General features: G+C 41.4%; 1 protein-coding gene across 7 annotated transcripts in view; it reads left to right on the top strand.

Annotated features, from left to right (window-relative positions):
• Window positions 1-16,836, top strand: part of FRMD4B (FERM domain containing 4B) — a 351,637-nt gene that overhangs the window by 270,768 nt on the left and 64,033 nt on the right. For all 7 annotated transcript variants that reach the window (XM_066244557.1, XM_066244558.1, XM_066244554.1 and 4 more), the window contains 2 exons: window positions 10,555-10,611; window positions 11,335-11,357. In XM_066244557.1, coding sequence (XP_066100654.1) covers window positions 10,555-10,611; window positions 11,335-11,357 — 80 coding nt within the window. The remainder of the gene's footprint in view (window positions 1-10,554; window positions 10,612-11,334; window positions 11,358-16,836) is intronic.

Raw genomic sequence — 16,836 nt, forward strand, 5'->3', positions numbered from 1 at the left:
TGGGATATACAAATTGCCCTCACACTGGCAAGAAATCATTAATAATAATGGCAATTATATTGTTTAGTAAAGTTCATTGACAGTAAGAAAAATTTATATTTTGTTTTATTCCAAAAACAGACAGAACTTTCCGGTAGACCTTATACTTTTTCAAATATCAGCATGGACTCATGGGTTCCCTTGTATCCAAAGTACGTATTGTACTCTATCTTGTCATTCATTTAGATGCTCCAGATGGCCTTGGGATCAGCCACTTCCATTTTAGTGGAAAGTGGGATCTATTTAAACTAGTTTGAACTTCATCCCAAAGCAAAAATATATGCCAGCCGCCCACCTGAAGGTAAGATGCACTGCACACACTGCACCTCGCTCCCCTCGGGCAGTGCGGCCTGCCTAGTCTCCTTCTCTTCTCATTTACATATCTGGATGTTTATTTGTATTATCCTCCCACAACCAAACACTAATTCACATGCTGCAAACTTTCTCTTTCTCTTTGCTCCTATCTTCATTATGATCAAGTTTCTGAGAAGCGGTCTGCCCAGATACTGTGGTCACACTGTCCGTACCTGTGAAACTGTGGTACACACCCACCAAAACACTTGGACTTGTTTGCTTTTCTTGTGATGCTTTTTTACTTTTTGTCAAAACATCTCTTATTTGGTTTTTCTTTTTGTCCTCCAAACTTCATGAAGTTGTGAGACAGATAGTATTTTCCTTTTACATTGTTAGAAAGAGAAGCCATAAAAGTAAAAGACTTTTTGACATCGAGCACCTCACTATGTTTAGCATTTTAGGTTTGTATATCTATTCCTTGTGACCCAGGTTCTACGCTTAGGCCCCATCACTGGGCTGGGCAAGCCCAGACTATGTCCTCGTGGTTCAGAAAGCCAGATTCTTTGGTCTGAGTTGAAAACCAAGGCAAATCAACAGCATAGTGAATCAAGAAACACAAGTAGCATTCCCTTTAAAAGAAAAAAAAGAGACTCCCATCAACTTTTTACTTTATTACTCTCTTAATTGTTATTCAAAAGAGTGAACACTAGCTGTGTGCCAGGTGGTGTTCTAGGTCCTGGAGAGACAGGTAGGGCCAAACTAGCTAAAAATTCATGCTCTCAAAGATCTTACCCACCAGGCAGGGGCAATTGTAGGTGAGGAAAAAGACAATAAAGAAAATTACTAATGTGTATAATGTACTGAAAGGTACAAATAAAGTCACCAAATACAATTACCCAGGTTGCTCACTGCCCAGCTCCGTACGGTGGAGGTCTTGGACCTACGCCACTAGGGATGGAATTGCCGTTAAGCAAGATGATAGGGCTACAGGGAAGATCAGGAGCTCTGTCTGTTTCTTAACTGTCTACCCAAGTGGGACATACATACAGAAAAGTGCAAGGAGTGGAAGAGTGCAGCTCCGTGAGCATTGAAAACTGAGCACATTATGTAACTAGCATCAATATCAATAAAGCAGAACATTACCAGCACCTGAGAAGCCCCTCACGCATTCTCTTCCAGTCTTTATCACCCCCCAGCCCCAGCACCATGCCTTTTAACAGCATTTATTAGTTTCAGCTGAATTTGTATTTTATATGACTGCAGTCATATAGTATATGCTATTTAATATCTGGTTTCTTTTGTTCAAATTATGTTTCTGAGATTCATGTAGTTGTGGCCAGCTTGTTTATTTTCATTGCTGAGTAACATGGTTCATAGTATGAATGCACTGCTGCTCATTTACCCATCGATGGATGTTTGGGTAGCTTGTTGTATTTGGTTGTGACAGCTAGCACTGCCACAGTGCCCATTGTTTAGTGGACTTCTGTAAACATTGTGTTAGGTATATACCTAAGAGCAGACTGGCTGGGCTGCAGTGTATATGTGTGTTAAGCTTTAGTAGATCCTGCCAAAAGGATCTACTAGAACTAACTTACAATCCACTACCTGGGTGTGAGAGAAACCAGTTTTGATGTGCTAAGTAAAATGTCTGCTTTGTACAACGCAATTAGCTACACCACCTTACATTGCAGAGAACTGCACCAAAATATTATTGGGGGATAGACAATTCCACTATATGACTACACAGTGGAAATAAATTATCTAAAACTTATTGGCATTATTGACTTTGGTGAAGAAATTGAATGTAAGTTAAATATACTAGAAGTAATAATCCTACATATGATAACCAGATACCTTAACACTGGATGATGATCTTTGTGGTATATCATAAAACTTTTTAATCACTATAAAGCAATTGCAATAGAAATATACTATGATCCCAGAGGAAGACAAATTATTATAGCTTTTTAGAAACTTTACAAGATTATTTTAAAATTCCTTTTAAAAATAAGTGAAAGAGGCTATCAGAGGTTATATACAATTAAAGTATTTATCCTGTCAAGTATTGAGATATATCCTAATGGAACAGTGATTAAATGTTACAGAACAACACAGAAATTCATGGTGTTCCAGAGCCAAGTCGATAACCATAGATCTAAAGACATGTAAGGAGGTAAGAAGCAGCATGGTGAACGTTAGCGTGGAAAGAATAGCATCGAGCACCTCTGAGTGCTAGACTCTGTGATAAATTCTTTATATTTGCACTTCCTTTAATGCCCAAACAACTCAGTAAATTCAACATTACCATTCTCCATTTTGCACACGAGGAACTGAGTTTCAGAAAAGAGAATTTGCTGGGGACCCCACAAATTCTCCCAAGGGCAGAAATAGCCCTAGGCCAGTCAGACTTCACAGGCCAGCAGGAGGCCAGGAAAAGAACAGTCTGAAGGACACAATTCGTTCCCACTAGACAAAAAAAAGTGTTAATATTTGTAGCAAACATTAAGTCTAAGTCCTCAAACAGGAAGTGAACAAAGGTTTTTTCATACATGTGAAATAGCAAATAACATGCAATTGTAAGGAAAATACTCAGCTTGGTTAGGAATTAAAGAATTGCAGATTCAAACAATTTTGCAGTATTGTTCTATACTTTTCTGATTAGCAAAAATAATTTTATTGATTTGATTGGTTTATAAAAATACATTTCCCTCAGGTGAAAAATTAGAGAATGTTTGATATCTTTACCTGATGATGGTTACATGAATGTATGCACATATCAAAATTTATCAAGCTATATACACTAAGATTTGTGCATTTTATTGTATGTACCTCATTAAAGAAGAAAAAATACACTAAAACATAGTAAGTACTGAAATCAGAGTTATCTGTAAGTAAGAAAATAAAGGTAGAAGTGATTAGATATCATCAAGGTTAAGGTTAGTATTAAACATCCAGCATGGTTAATATAAAGCACTGAGCCCATAAATGTGAAATTCAAGTTACGATGAGAGCCAAAGCAAAGAATTATGATAACTGACATACTCACAGTGCTAATGAAGGTCCCAAGAAAGCAGCTTCTTGGAAGAACACAGTCACCACTGGTCCAAAGAACAGAAATGTCGCCCAGGGTCCACATAGAGAGACGTTTGAATTCCGTAGTAGTCAACCTGGTCCCTACCGCCCCCTAGTGGGGATTCCAGCTTTCATGGTGGGCGGTAGCGGAGCAATCAAAGTATAAATAAAAAGGTAGATTTAACTATAGTAAGTTGTTTTATAAAGATTTATTCTGCCAAACTTAGCGAAAATCTGACATAAAGTACTTGGTAAGTAATTATTATTATATGCTTTAACTTGCTATAACTCTGCTTTATAAATTTTATAAAGTAAAGTTACTTCCCTACTTTATAAATCACCATTACTGTGGAACCAGTGGGCGGTTAGAAAATTTTACTACTAACAGAGATACAACAGTGGGCGGTAGGTATAAAAAGGTTGACTAGCCCTGCATTAGATGATGGAATAAATTATGTGGTCAACACACCTAGAGTTATTAAAGTAATGAGTTTCTGAGAGTTGTTTCTTATATGATTCTCAACAAAATCAGTAGAGTAATGCCAAAACATGGTTCCAAAAATGTGATTTTGCCTGGAACAAATCTTGCAGTTCAATTTTGTAGTTTTCTGATGATTCTAGCTTATCTAAGAGTAAAACTTAGGGGATCGACTGCATGCGTTTTGACCTCCAGGGGCTATTTGGAAATGCCTGGAGCCATTTTTGGCCATCACCACTCGGGGAAGTGTCACTGGAATCTAGTGAGTAGAGACCTGGGACACTGCTTACCCCACTGCCATGCACAGGAGGGCCCACGATAAAGAATAATCTAACTCAGAATGTCAGTTGTGTTAAGGTTGCAAAACATAGATTTAGAAAAATGAATGAGCAATATATTATTGAACCCATCCTCCATAAACATTACCTCTTACAACTAACTTGGACAAAAAGAAGAAAGTACTGGTTAATTTGCACACGGGGAGGAGGGAATTACAGATGTGGTAGTTATGGCCTGGGCTTCAAGGAGCATAATAAACCCTAGAAAATAGGAACTAGCACAGGGAAGTCTGTTTCCTTGGCTTAGTGAGAACTTCTTTGTTAGACAGTAGGTAGATATTAAGTGTTGACTTGTGCCCTCTACCAGCACCACTGTCTGAAAGCTAGTCAGCTCATACATCTGGGTTTCTCTGGCACGGCAGATTCCTCCTCCATGCAGATGTGTCCACAGAAGGAATCAGGCTCCAGGGAGCTGCATCCACTGACTCATTGTGTCCTTCCACATCTACCCTTTGCATTGTCAGTGTGGTGTTAGATCAAAGTGAGAGCACCTAAGTGACTTCCAAAGCTTTGGCTTTTAACCACCGGTCCGTGCAGACCGGTTCTGGTCCACCAGAAATTTTGTGACAGTGAAAAACACTGATCTAAGGCATCATTCTTGCCAACTTTTGAATTTTAACCACATTCTGAAGACTGGTCCAGCTTAGCAGTGAATACAATTGACTACCAATGTCAAAAAGCCCCTTTCTCTCCATCTGTGGCCATTGATTCTCTTTGCTTAACATCTTCCCCACCTTTGTTCCCAGAAAGAGAGAGAGAGAGTTTTCTTTCCTAGTTCATTTTTTTATTTTATTTATTTGTTTGCTTGTTTACTTTTTAATTAATTTATTTATTTTTGAGTGAGAGAGAGAGAGAGGAGAGATGAGAAGCATCAATTTGTACTTGCTTCACTTTAGTTGTTTACTGATTGCTTCTCATACGTGCCTTGACTGGGGGTGTCAGCTGAGCCAGTGAGCCCTTGCTCAAGCCAGCAACCTTTGGGCTTCAAGCCAGTTGCCTTGGGACCACACTGATGATCCCATGCTCAATTCAGTGACCCTGCGCTCAATCTGATGTGCCCATACCCAAGCTGACAAGCTCACACTGTAGCTGGCAACCTCTGGGTTTCAAACTGGGGACCTCAGCATCCCAGGCCCACACTCAATACACTGAGCTATATCACCAGTGAGGCTCTTCCCTAGTTCTAGTTTGGGAAGGTCTCTGGACCAGCTTCCATTACTTGCCCACAGAAGAATGATTAAGCTTTCTTTCACTAGAGACAGTAGATAAAGGATTAGTTCTCCAAAAGAATGGGATATTTTGCTCAGAACAAAGGAGGGGTACTAGGTAGTCAAGAAATAAAGATATCCCGCAATCTAGAAAAATATTACTTTTGTAAACAAACTGTTTTATTTTTAAATAATTTCAAACTCACAGAAGATTTGCAAGAATAGTACAACAATGCTAATATGTCTGTCAAATAAATCTACCAGTTTGTTAGCATTTTGCTACATTTGCTCTTTTTCTCTTTCTCCTCCCAATAAATGAGAATTTCTTTCCATGAACCACTTGAGAATGTTGCACTGTTTAATCCCTAAATATTTCACTAAATATGTCAGGATCATGAACATCCCTTACATAAATACCAAATAACAATGATCATATTCAGAACAGTTAACATGGAATCTATACTATTGCTTAATATATAATCCAGCTGTACAATAATGTCCTTTATAACAACTTTTCCTCTTGATCTGAGATCACACACTGCATTTACTTGTTATGGCTCTTTAGTTTCCTTTGCTTTGGAACAGTTTTCAGCCTTTTTTGGCATTCCTCTCATGGATATTTTTAAAGATTAGGGAGAGATGTTTTATAGAGTACCCCTCAGTTTTGGTTCATCTCATGGCTCCTCATGATTAGATCTTAGTGATATATTTTGGGCCCAGATACTACCCAGTGTTATGCTGGAGCCAGCTAGTACCAGCTTGAGAGCTGATTCTCACATCTCTTCCCAACACCATGTTCTGTGATGTCATACTGGTAGCTTGAAATCATCAAGGTAGGGGTATTTACACCATGGAAATCCGCAAATGCTTCAAACTAGGGCTCTCCTCCCAGGCCTTCTCCCACCCCCACATTTCTGTTTGTGACACATTTACATCTACAGTGCAGCACTGTATGTAAGAGAGCTTGTGTCCTCCGTGCATACCATCAGAAGGCACGGGATGCTGGTCTACCCAATTATTGGTGATACTTCATTCCCTGGTTAAGACAGTATCTGTCAGGTTTCAAATTCACCATGAAGTTACCATTTTCCTCTTTGTAATTAATTTTCCCTGAACCAAGAGCCTTTGAGATTATGTAATTTCCAGAACAGTGGATAACTCTTTCTCATCTAACTTTGAACCAGTAGTTTGTATCTATTGAAGTTCTTGTCTGAATCAGTTAGCACTATGATTGTTGCAAGTGGTAACTGTCTTATCTCTTTCATTTCGTCTACCTTTATTTGTTGGTGTTCTATAAGTTAATTCTTTTTTGTAGCCTTAACCTTAAAATCGGTAGTTAACAATAGACTTGGATGCAAACTAAGGTCTCACAACAGTTTGTCAAGTAGTTCTAAATCCTATATATTTGTAACCAAGTTATTAATGCCCATTGCTGTAGTACAGAGTAAGTTTCCATGAAGAACATTGATACAGAAAAAACAGAATGAGTGTTCAGAAATAGTTTTCCCAGCCCTGGCCAGTTGGCTCAGTGGTAGAGCGTCGGCCTGGCGTGCAGGAGTCCCGGGTTCGATTCCCAGCCAGTGCACACAGGAGAAGCGCCCATCTGCTTCTCCACCCCTCCCCCTCTCCTTCCTCTCTGTCTCTCTCTTCCCCTCCCGCAGCCGAGGCTCCACTGGAGCAGAGATGGCCCGGGCACTGGGGATGGCTCCTCGGCCTCTGCCCCGGGCACTAGAGTGGCTCTGGTCGCAACAGAGCGACGCCCCGGAGGGGCAGAGCATCGCCCCCTGGTGGGCATGCCGGGTGGATCCTGGTCGGGCGCATGCGGGAGTCTGTCTGACTGTCTCTCCCCGTTTCCGGCTTCAGAAAAATACAGAAAAAAAAAGAAAAAAAGAAATAGTTTTCCCATTCTACTATGAATGTGTGTTTGATGATGACACACTGTCCCACCAAGAGTGAAGATGGCATTTGGAGTCGTTGTTCAAATTTACCTGACTCCAGTTGTTACCAAAGCGTATCTTTGAAAGATTCCTGTGAGACATTTGCACTGAAGTCAACTGGTGCATGGCAGAGTCAGGAAAGCACTGGGCAGGGAGCCCACAGTAAACATCTGCTGTGGGATTCGGTAGTGTGCTGAGGATCATGTCCCTGTGGAATGCCATAATCTGTAAAATAACAGCAATCAAAATTTCACTAAATTCATTCTTAAAATCTAAACTTTCTTTTATTCTGTTTTTCTACTTGAGAAGCAAAAACCTAGAGTTCACCTCATTATCATGATGTTTTGATCAACTGATCCAACAAGCCAAGGAAAAACTAAGGTATTCAGTTTGGAGCCTGAACCCAGTGACCCAATGATTGAATCCATAATCTAGTTAAATTAGCCACGAGGGTGCAGCACCAGGACCTGATACTGTTTCATATTACCCCTGTGCAGCCAGATACGTCATCTGACTGACTTCTCCGCCTCTCTGTTTATCCTTGACAGCCACGCAAACCTACTGAAGGATCCTGTTACCTCTCTCTTTGGGGAGGTTCGTTTCTCAAGTGTTAGCTTGCCTAGTGCCTATAAGGTTACTTCTGTTTCCATGGTTGTAGGTAAAAGAAATGTTCTGTCCTAGGGCAGACTGCAGTTTATAAAGAACTTTTACACTTCAGACATGAAATTCTAGAGTTCAGTATAAGTCTTAATTAAATTTCACTATGTGAAATTGCTGAGAACCAGGCAAACAGTATCGTTCCTAGCTGACCCATGGTTTGGTGACTTCCACACAAAAGTCAATTAACCTCCACATTAGTTCAGTATTAGAACTCAAAAAATGTTGCCTTGGATTTCTAAACAGTGCTTGACTGGAAGGCGGGGCGGAGGCGGAGGCGTATGAAAGACTGTGGGGCTCTGCCCAGTTATGCTGCCCTCTCCCTGCATGTGGATAGGGCCACGAGCTGCCCCAGCACCAGCCTCCTCCACCAGGTTGTGTTGGGGCCACTTGCGTAGGTGAGAAAGTGCACAGGTGAGCTGCATGATTGCCTTCCACTCTGGAGCTGTTTGAGCCTGGTACTGTCATGCTCCAGCCCCACATTTCAGCATTTTTAATATTTAATGAGTCTTCTAGGGTAGAGAATTATTTGGCAGCATCCTGAAAAGTATCTGTTTGAGGTCTTTTTATCTGCTGAGCTTCCATTTACTAAATTGAAAAGTTGGTGTCTAAAATATTGTTCAGACAGCTCACCTAAGTTTCTAATGAGGCAAAGGGGGTCATGGGATTTCAGAGAAGTTAGGAAATATTTTCAATACAATTTATTCAGCTTAAATTTTTTAATACCCAAAATAATCTACTTTTTCTCTTGTCTAATATTTTAAGACAAATTTGATTTCAACTTTGAGTTTCAAGACTAATTTCAAATTCAAAGATGTTTTAGAATTCTCCTCCTTGCTCTACATGACTTTTTTTTTTACTTTGAAAGCAAGGAATTTCACCTTGATCAACACCCACCTCACCTGTTGGGTTAACTGTTCCATCATCTTTCACCAGATTAGGAAACTACTGTCTCTTGCCTGAAAGCCAAAGGGCATTGATTCCTGCCATCAGCCTGGCTCTCTTTGATTGTATCATCTGTTTCTAGAGACTGAGGCGAGCCTGGAATTCCCAGGCTCTGGGCCTCTCAGTTTGTGAAGCAAGCTCTTTGAAGTAGACCCGCTGCCTTGGGTTTCAGACAGACACTTAGATGTCAGTGAACAGAGATAACTTGTGTTCATTTTGTAATGTAAGAGAAACATGGATAGTTATCTTTGCTGACATTATAACATCCTGGGTATATGTTTATTTCAATTTATGGCTTTAGTTTTTGAGAACCCCATAAAAATACTCAGAAACCTAATCCTCACTGAGCTAACTGTTCTTGCAAACCCACTGAGTGTGCAGTTACTCTGAACTACTTATTCACTCCCCATCAATGCCCTCCCTGTGACTGGAACACCCCCAGCCTGGCTTCATGGATCCACAGAGAGGAGAAGAGTGCAAGTACTAATTTATAAATGAGCTGAGCAAGTGGAGTAAGGGGTGGGTGCAGTGGATTTTTGGTGTTGTTTTCATTGATTTAAGAGACAGACAGAGAGATCAGCATCAACTCGCTGTTCCACTTAGTTGTGCACTGTACCCTGACTGTGTGACCAGGGATCGAACCTGTGACCTCTAGCATGCCAGGTTAATTAATGCTTTATCCACTGAACCACCTGGCCAGGGCTGACATGGAGCTGTTTTTATGTGTGTTTATGCTTACAAACTAGAATATCACGAATTTTTTTTAATGTAGATTCTTCTAAACCACAAATTGTTACAATATATCACATAATGCAGTGATAGTATTTGCATATATCACCATATTTAACAAAATAAATGAGGTACATTTGAGTATCATTGATGAAAGCAGCACTCCCCCTCCCCACATACACACACACACGCTTATGCATCCAACCAGCCTATTGAAATAGCATTTCTGTTAACCAAGGCCCAGATTCCTATTTTAATTTCAGATGTTGAAAGGTGAAAAAATAAAATAATGGAAAAATGATAAATTAGAGCTCATCAAACTTCAACATAAGGCAACAGGATTTTAGTCTTTGAAGCTTTTGCTATAACTGCTTTTTAAGGCTTTACATTTTATCTATAATGGTACAAATAGTTATTCAGTAATGTATTGTCACAGAAGTGAATTTATATTTTTAATAATATTTGTTTTATACTAAAGCATGGTATGACAGAGGAAAAAATTCTCAGCAAAACACTGAACTAATCTAAGAAAATCTTTAGTTTAAAAATGAACTTGTAGAGGCAAAAATTATTCATTCAGAAATTTGTCTGCATTTTCAGCCTTACAGTCATTCATGTTCTTTCTAGAAGTGCTCTCTAAACAAATTCCTACAGCTAATTAACTAACACACACACTGTGGCTTCCTCTCAACCCTGGAGGCATCTCTGCACACCCCTTCCCTTTTCTCAGCAATGGTATGATCTGCATTTGATTGCAAACTGAGGTGCCAAGCTGTGACAGCTTCCCCAACTCCACAGCCATTTGCCAGAACCTACAGCCGCCTGAGTTCACGGATGCTTTCCTTTCCCACCAACAGGGACAAATCGAAGTAGACAGTGAAACCGTCTTCAAGTTAGCAGCGCTGGTTTTACAGGTAAGAGCTGACCAACTGCTCCTTTTTATTTGCTAGTTTTTGTGAACTGCCTGAAACTCTGAAATTTCTGCGGGGGCCAGTGATGATGGATTTTTAATCTAGGTGGTTGTTTGCTGATGAAAATTGTGAGCCACTGTTTTCTGTTTAATATAGTTTGCATGAACTGCAGTGTGAGACTGTATTATCTAAAAGGCAAATGAAAGACTCTGAAGAACTGAATTACTTGAATTCAGGAAGCAGCAATTGTTACAATGGCTCTAATTTTCATTTAAATCTAGTAATTTTGTATACATTTTCTTGCAGTTGAGTTAAAGAGACCTTTAATTGTTAAAGGCACTGGTAGCTAAAAAGCCATGTATGCTTCATGATGGTTTAAAAAGAGTAAACAAATAGCATGTGTTGATTTACCTGTGTTGTGGTTTAAAAGGTCTGCACCCAGATTAAAAAATGTGCTGTGTCAACAGACTAGCATTTATCATGTGGTTTTAGAAACATAAAAGGAGAAATGATCATCTCTGCTTTTAAAGATGTATTTAGCTACTAACCTTTTCTATCCATGCCACATTCTTCCCCGGGGTCTTAGGGAAAGTGTTCCCCCTGTACCTTCTTCAAAACAAAACAACAAAACAAAACTCAGGGACTTGAAGAGGGGCAAAGGATCAAGAGTAAAATTCATTTAATTTACAGATTGATCATCTGTCTTTTTCTTTTTTATTATTCCAGGAAGCCAAAGGAGATTACACCAGGTAAATGGTTTCTTTTCTGATATTACTATGCAAAATAATAGTGTGAGCTGAGTCTTTTTATGCTAGTTTAAACAACAATGGATGCAAAATCGAAAGAAAAAGAAAGTGGACCCCAAGGCATGAAACTGAGATTGCTGCCCTCTTCCAACAGTTACCTATTCTTTCTGTGAATAAATCCAGCAATGAAGCTTTCTTACAATTTTTGAATGCAGAGTGACAGTGAATTGTAATCAGAAGCCCTCAAAGTTTTATTTTCTGTCATTTGTTAACACAATGAAGAAATCTATAAAAAGCATTGATAGCCTGTGCTGATTTTTTTTAAAACTTACAACAATCCTGTTTTTGAAGAGTTATGCCATAAACACACACACAAAAAGAAAGATGTAATCTATCAGCTGCTTAATCAAGGGATTAGTAGGAACTCTCTTTCTTCAGCTGCCCTAATGCGGCCTCACCCTTCATACACTTGACCTAACAGTTGTGTTGTTGCCTCTGAGACTCTACTGGCTCTAACTGTGTAACTGGTCACATCATCAAGGAGTGTTTATATTTGAATGTAGCCTCACCCTGCTCCATTCTGTCCTTTTAATGGGATAGTTGTTGGAGAGGCAGAAACAGTTGAAGGTGGCAAAGCCTCTTGTTAGGAACAGTTCACAGGCCAGCGACCTGTGGAAAACTTGACTCTGCCACGTGAATGTTCAATGCCTGTAAACTATACCTGTAGATTATTTTCAGAGCAGCTAATACTCATTCCCAGCCAAGTCTTTGAATAGTGTGCTCCTTCACCATACTTTCCCAGTGTGAGAACTCCCAGTCCAGAGTAACACTTCACTTCAAGCACTCCCCTCTCTGCCCATTCGGTTTCGTAGAATGAGGAGTCCACTTAACATGCCACGATCCACTCACCACACCTCCTGTTAGCTCAGTTTGTGCCATATTATTTTTCTTAACTGTTTCAGGTTAGGAAATATGTTTGAAGGAATCACAAAAATCAATAAATACCATTTTCTTAATGACAAGAAAATGTCAGGAGATAAAATGAGGATAAATTAGTCTCCGGGTCGTTCAGATCAAGAACTCCAGTATCCTCCCTGTTGTCTCTCCCGGAGAGCCCTAGTCCCTGGAGGAACCCCAGTGTCCTCCCTGTTGTCTCTCCCGGAGAGCCCTAGTCCCTGGAGGAACCCCGGTGTCCTCCCTGTTGTCTCTCCCGGAGAGCCCTAGTCCCTGGAGGAACCCCGGTGTCCTCCCTGTTGTCTCTCCCGGAGAGCCCTAGTCCCTGGAGGAACCCCGGTGTCCTCCCTGTTGTCTCTCCCGGAGAGCCCTAGTCCCTGGAGGAACCCCGGTGTCCTCCCTGTTGTCTCTCCCGGAGAGCCCTAGTCCCTGGAGGAACCCCGGTGTCCTCCCTGTTGTCTCTCCCGGAGAGCCCTAGTCCCTGGAGGAACCCCGGTGTCCTCCCTGTTGTCTCTCCCGGAGAGCCCTAGTCCCTGGAGGAACCCCAGTGTCCTCCCTGTTGTCTCTCCTGGAGAGCCCTAGTCCCTGGAGGAACCCCAATGTCCTCCCTGTTGTCTCCCGGAGAGCCCTAGTCCCTGGAAGATCAGCTGTATAAGGAATGCCATCATGGAGGGTGACTGAGTCTGAGCTGATTTACAAATGACAGCTCCAGGGCCAAAGCTCACTCTGCAGTCTGCGGTGGCTAACCCTTCCTCCCCCATTGCCTCCCAGTCCGGCGTGTGATGGACATACTCTGAGCCTCATTTCCTCACCAGGAAAATGGCACCTGCCCCAGAGGACAGTTGTGGGATTAAATGTATGTAAACATTGCCCAGTGCAATATCTGGCAGGCAGCAAGCTTGCTATTCACTTTGGCTGTTACTATTAATTATTATAGTATCATTGCCCTCATCATTATCGTCCTGTCCTGTCTCTTGGCAAATTTTTAAGAGACGTTTGGCACTAATTTGGGTCTGCAGAAGCCATAAGAACTTGTCAGGGGAAGAACAGGAGAGAAAGGTTGATCCACAAACTTTCCTCAGAGAAGATGCTGTGCCTGTGCAGAAGAAAGCTTAGAAGGGACAGTCTGATGCTGGTCCAGACATTTTAGCCCTGAGTGTTCAAGGCTGGCAAGTCAGGCTGGCCAAGCCCACACCAATCCTTTTCCTTACCTTCACTTCTTCCTGGAAGGTTCCTGAGTGAGCACAGGCTGAAGAAATGGGGAATGCAGTTTTGAAATTGTCTAAGTCATGCTGAACAGCAGGGGCATGAGACTGGGAATCAAGAAACTAGCAACATTATACCTGAAGTGAGCCATCTGTTCTTTATGGGCCTTGATTTCCTCATCTGTAAATTGAGATTAATGAAAATAGCAGCCCTGGCCCGGTAGCTCAGTTGGTTAGACAGCACCACCCTGACATGTCAAAGTTGCAGGTTCAGTCTCCGGTCAGGGTATATACAGGAGTCAACCAATGAATGCATGAATAAGTGGAACAACAAATCAATGTCTCTCTGTCTCTCTCACCCTTCCTCTCTCTAAAAATTAGTAATAAAAAATTTTTAAAGGAAATAGCAACTTTGCAGGGTGGTTTTGAGGAGATGAATGATGTGAAAGAACTTTGTAAATTATAAGTTGTTTTACAAGCATTAGTTATTGCTGATTAGAGAAAGAATAGGAAATGTAACCTTTTGTCATTGATTTTATAATGAAGCAAAGTTTTGGTTGCTACCACCCCCACCCTATCTAGTCTCCTCCTCTGAATGAAAAGAATATATTTTATCTTCAAAGTTTTGTTATAGCCTGACCAGGTGGTGGCGCAGTGGATAGAGCATCGGACTAGGATGCAGAGGACCCAGGTTCGAGACCCCGAGGTCGCCAGCTAGAGCGCGGGCTCATCTGGTTTGAGCAAAAAGCTCACCAGCTTGGACCCAAGGTCACTGGCTCGAGCAAGGGGTTACTTGGTCTGCTGAAGGCCCGCGGTCAAGGCACATATGAGAAAGCAATCAATGAACTACTAAGGTGTCGCAACGAAAAACTGATGATTGATGCTTCTCATCTCTCTCCGTTCCTGACTGTCTGTCCCTATCTATCCCTCTCTGTCTCTGTAAAAAAAAAAAAAAAAAAAAAAAAGGTTTTGTTATGAAACTAATTTAAGAAAATCGGGCAAAATACCCTGATATAATGTTGCATGGTAGTTAAAGATGCTAGAACAGGTTATTTAAACTCTCCAAGCCTCAGTTCCCTCATCTGTAAAATAGGAATTATATTAATAGTATATTCCCGATAGGATTGCTATAAGGATTAAATGAATTAAAATTTACAGAGCACTCAGAACAGTTGCAAAAATTGCCATTTTAATATTCCATCAGGTTGATGGACGTGATTTACCACTCTCCTGTTGTTTCAAATATGAAGTCTCTCTCTCTCTCTCTGTCTCTCTTATTTTTGCTAATGTGAATAATTCTGTGGTAAACAACTTAGTGTAATTGGAATTGTGATTATCTGTGATTGTTTTCTCAAGTAATATTTCTCAGGTGGGAACAAGCAAAGGGAAATTCCTTAAAGGAGGCAAAGTGCTGAAATGAAGTGTATTCATCTTTGATACTGCTAAATTAAAATTATATAAAATTCATAGCTCTATCCAGTAGTATCTACTGAATGCCCGAAATGTGTCAGCACCAGTCTAGGCTCTGAGGGTGCCAAGATACCCGGGGAGGGGTCTTCCGTTCAGGGAACTTGGCTTTCTTGCAAGGACTACAGGGGTAATTCTAAATTCCACCTACTTGTTTTTCACACGTCCGTGACTGCAACTTTCTGCTTTTAGAACTTCACTGAGTTTATCTTGAACTTTAAACATAGACCAAAAAAATCTCCCCAAATTCTTTGCTGTATCGGGGCAGTGTGGCTTTCTCAATGAAAGCAAATTGAACACCTAAGCTTTTAAGGCTGCTCTGGTCTATCCTCCCCTTGTGAGCACCTCCCTCCTTCTCACGTGGAGTTCAGTATTTCCGAAGGTGAACCACGAGCAGGCCGGCCCCCAGCGCGCCTCTTCTTCCACTGTCTACCCTGGAACAGCCGCACCATTCTCCCTCGGTCATCTCCAAGGGACTGTCCTTCGGTCCTTCCAGGTCTTCTCCATCTGTGGGCTCCCTTCTTTTCTCCTTTTTATTGGAACCCCAGCTTGCTCAGGTTTTCCTTCCCACAACCTGGCCGTGAAAGTGTGCATATTGTTCGTTCTCTGACATTATTTAAAACGTCCATCCCTGATTTCACTCAGTCCTCATTATGACTGCTATTATCTCCATTTAACAAATTAATAGGTGACAATTTCAGACCTGAAGAGACTTTGTCACATGGCCAGTGAGTCCCCAGATCAGTTCTGGTCCTATTGCACACCACTCCCTACATCACCCCAGTTAGCTCCCTAAGACATAAACTTGATCTTTGCTGTTGATGCCAGCAATCTCTTTGAGTTTCTCATTACACAGACAACCCCCTCCAACTCCCTCACCTGGCACTCAAGGCTCTGCCTAATCCGCATCCTACATTTTCCCTTCCATACTCTACTCCTTGAGATCTGCTTATGCCTTTCTTCTCTGTTCTGCACACCCTGTACTATTTTGCCTTCATGGCCCCACTCATCTCCTCTTCTTAGAATGCCTTTAAAAAGACACTCTTCCAGTTCTTATTCTGTTTCCTGCCATGTTTCCTGAAGAGTATTTTAAGTTAACATTATCATAACCAGTAGGAAATCCTGCTCTCTGAAAGTTAATTAAAATAGTGGAGTGGGGACTTGCATTTTCTTTAAATAATTGACAGCCTGAATTTCCAAGTCAGCCCTTAAGCTGCATAGATAACAAGCTACTCGGGTAACAACACAGACAGACACTGAGCACTCCCGAAAGCTGACTGGGCCGGAGGGGGGGCGGGGGGGCTTTATCGCTGCACAGCCATGGGGGAGCTTGTAAAAGTCCAGCATTTTCTTCTTTTCTTTTTTTTTTCCTTTCTTTTCTTTTCTCTTTTTTTTTTCCTTCCTTCCTTCCTTCCTTCCTTCCTTCCTTCCTTCCTTCCTTCCTTCCTTCCTTCCTTTTTTCTTTCTTTCTTTCCTACCATCCTGAAAAGTGGAAGATTCCAAGTAATTATGTGGTTAGGTCAGGGCACTTCTGCTTATAAGAAAAAGTGAGTGACTGCAATTTACAGTTCATTGCTGGTCAAACTGACAGTATGTGTCCCCCAGCTTCAGCGTGATAGGCTGATTCAGGAGGTACAGCTGTGCTGCCAATGCAGTTATTGCCCATGGGAAGGAGCTCCTCTGGCCGCCCTGGGGGCAGTTAATGAAGGCAGGGAAATCAAGGAGTTAAAGAACTTGTTCCCTAGTCCTTACACCTCTAGAGCACTTAAAGCTCTAAAATGTGGTTCCGTTTCTAGGGCCTTTAAAATCAGTGACAGTAATAACGGTAGCAGCTCGCAGGGGCCAGTGCTGTGCTG

This window comes from Saccopteryx bilineata, chromosome 10 (assembly GCF_036850765.1).
Source record: "Saccopteryx bilineata isolate mSacBil1 chromosome 10, mSacBil1_pri_phased_curated, whole genome shotgun sequence".
Classification (NCBI taxonomy): Eukaryota; Metazoa; Chordata; class Mammalia; order Chiroptera; family Emballonuridae; genus Saccopteryx; species Saccopteryx bilineata.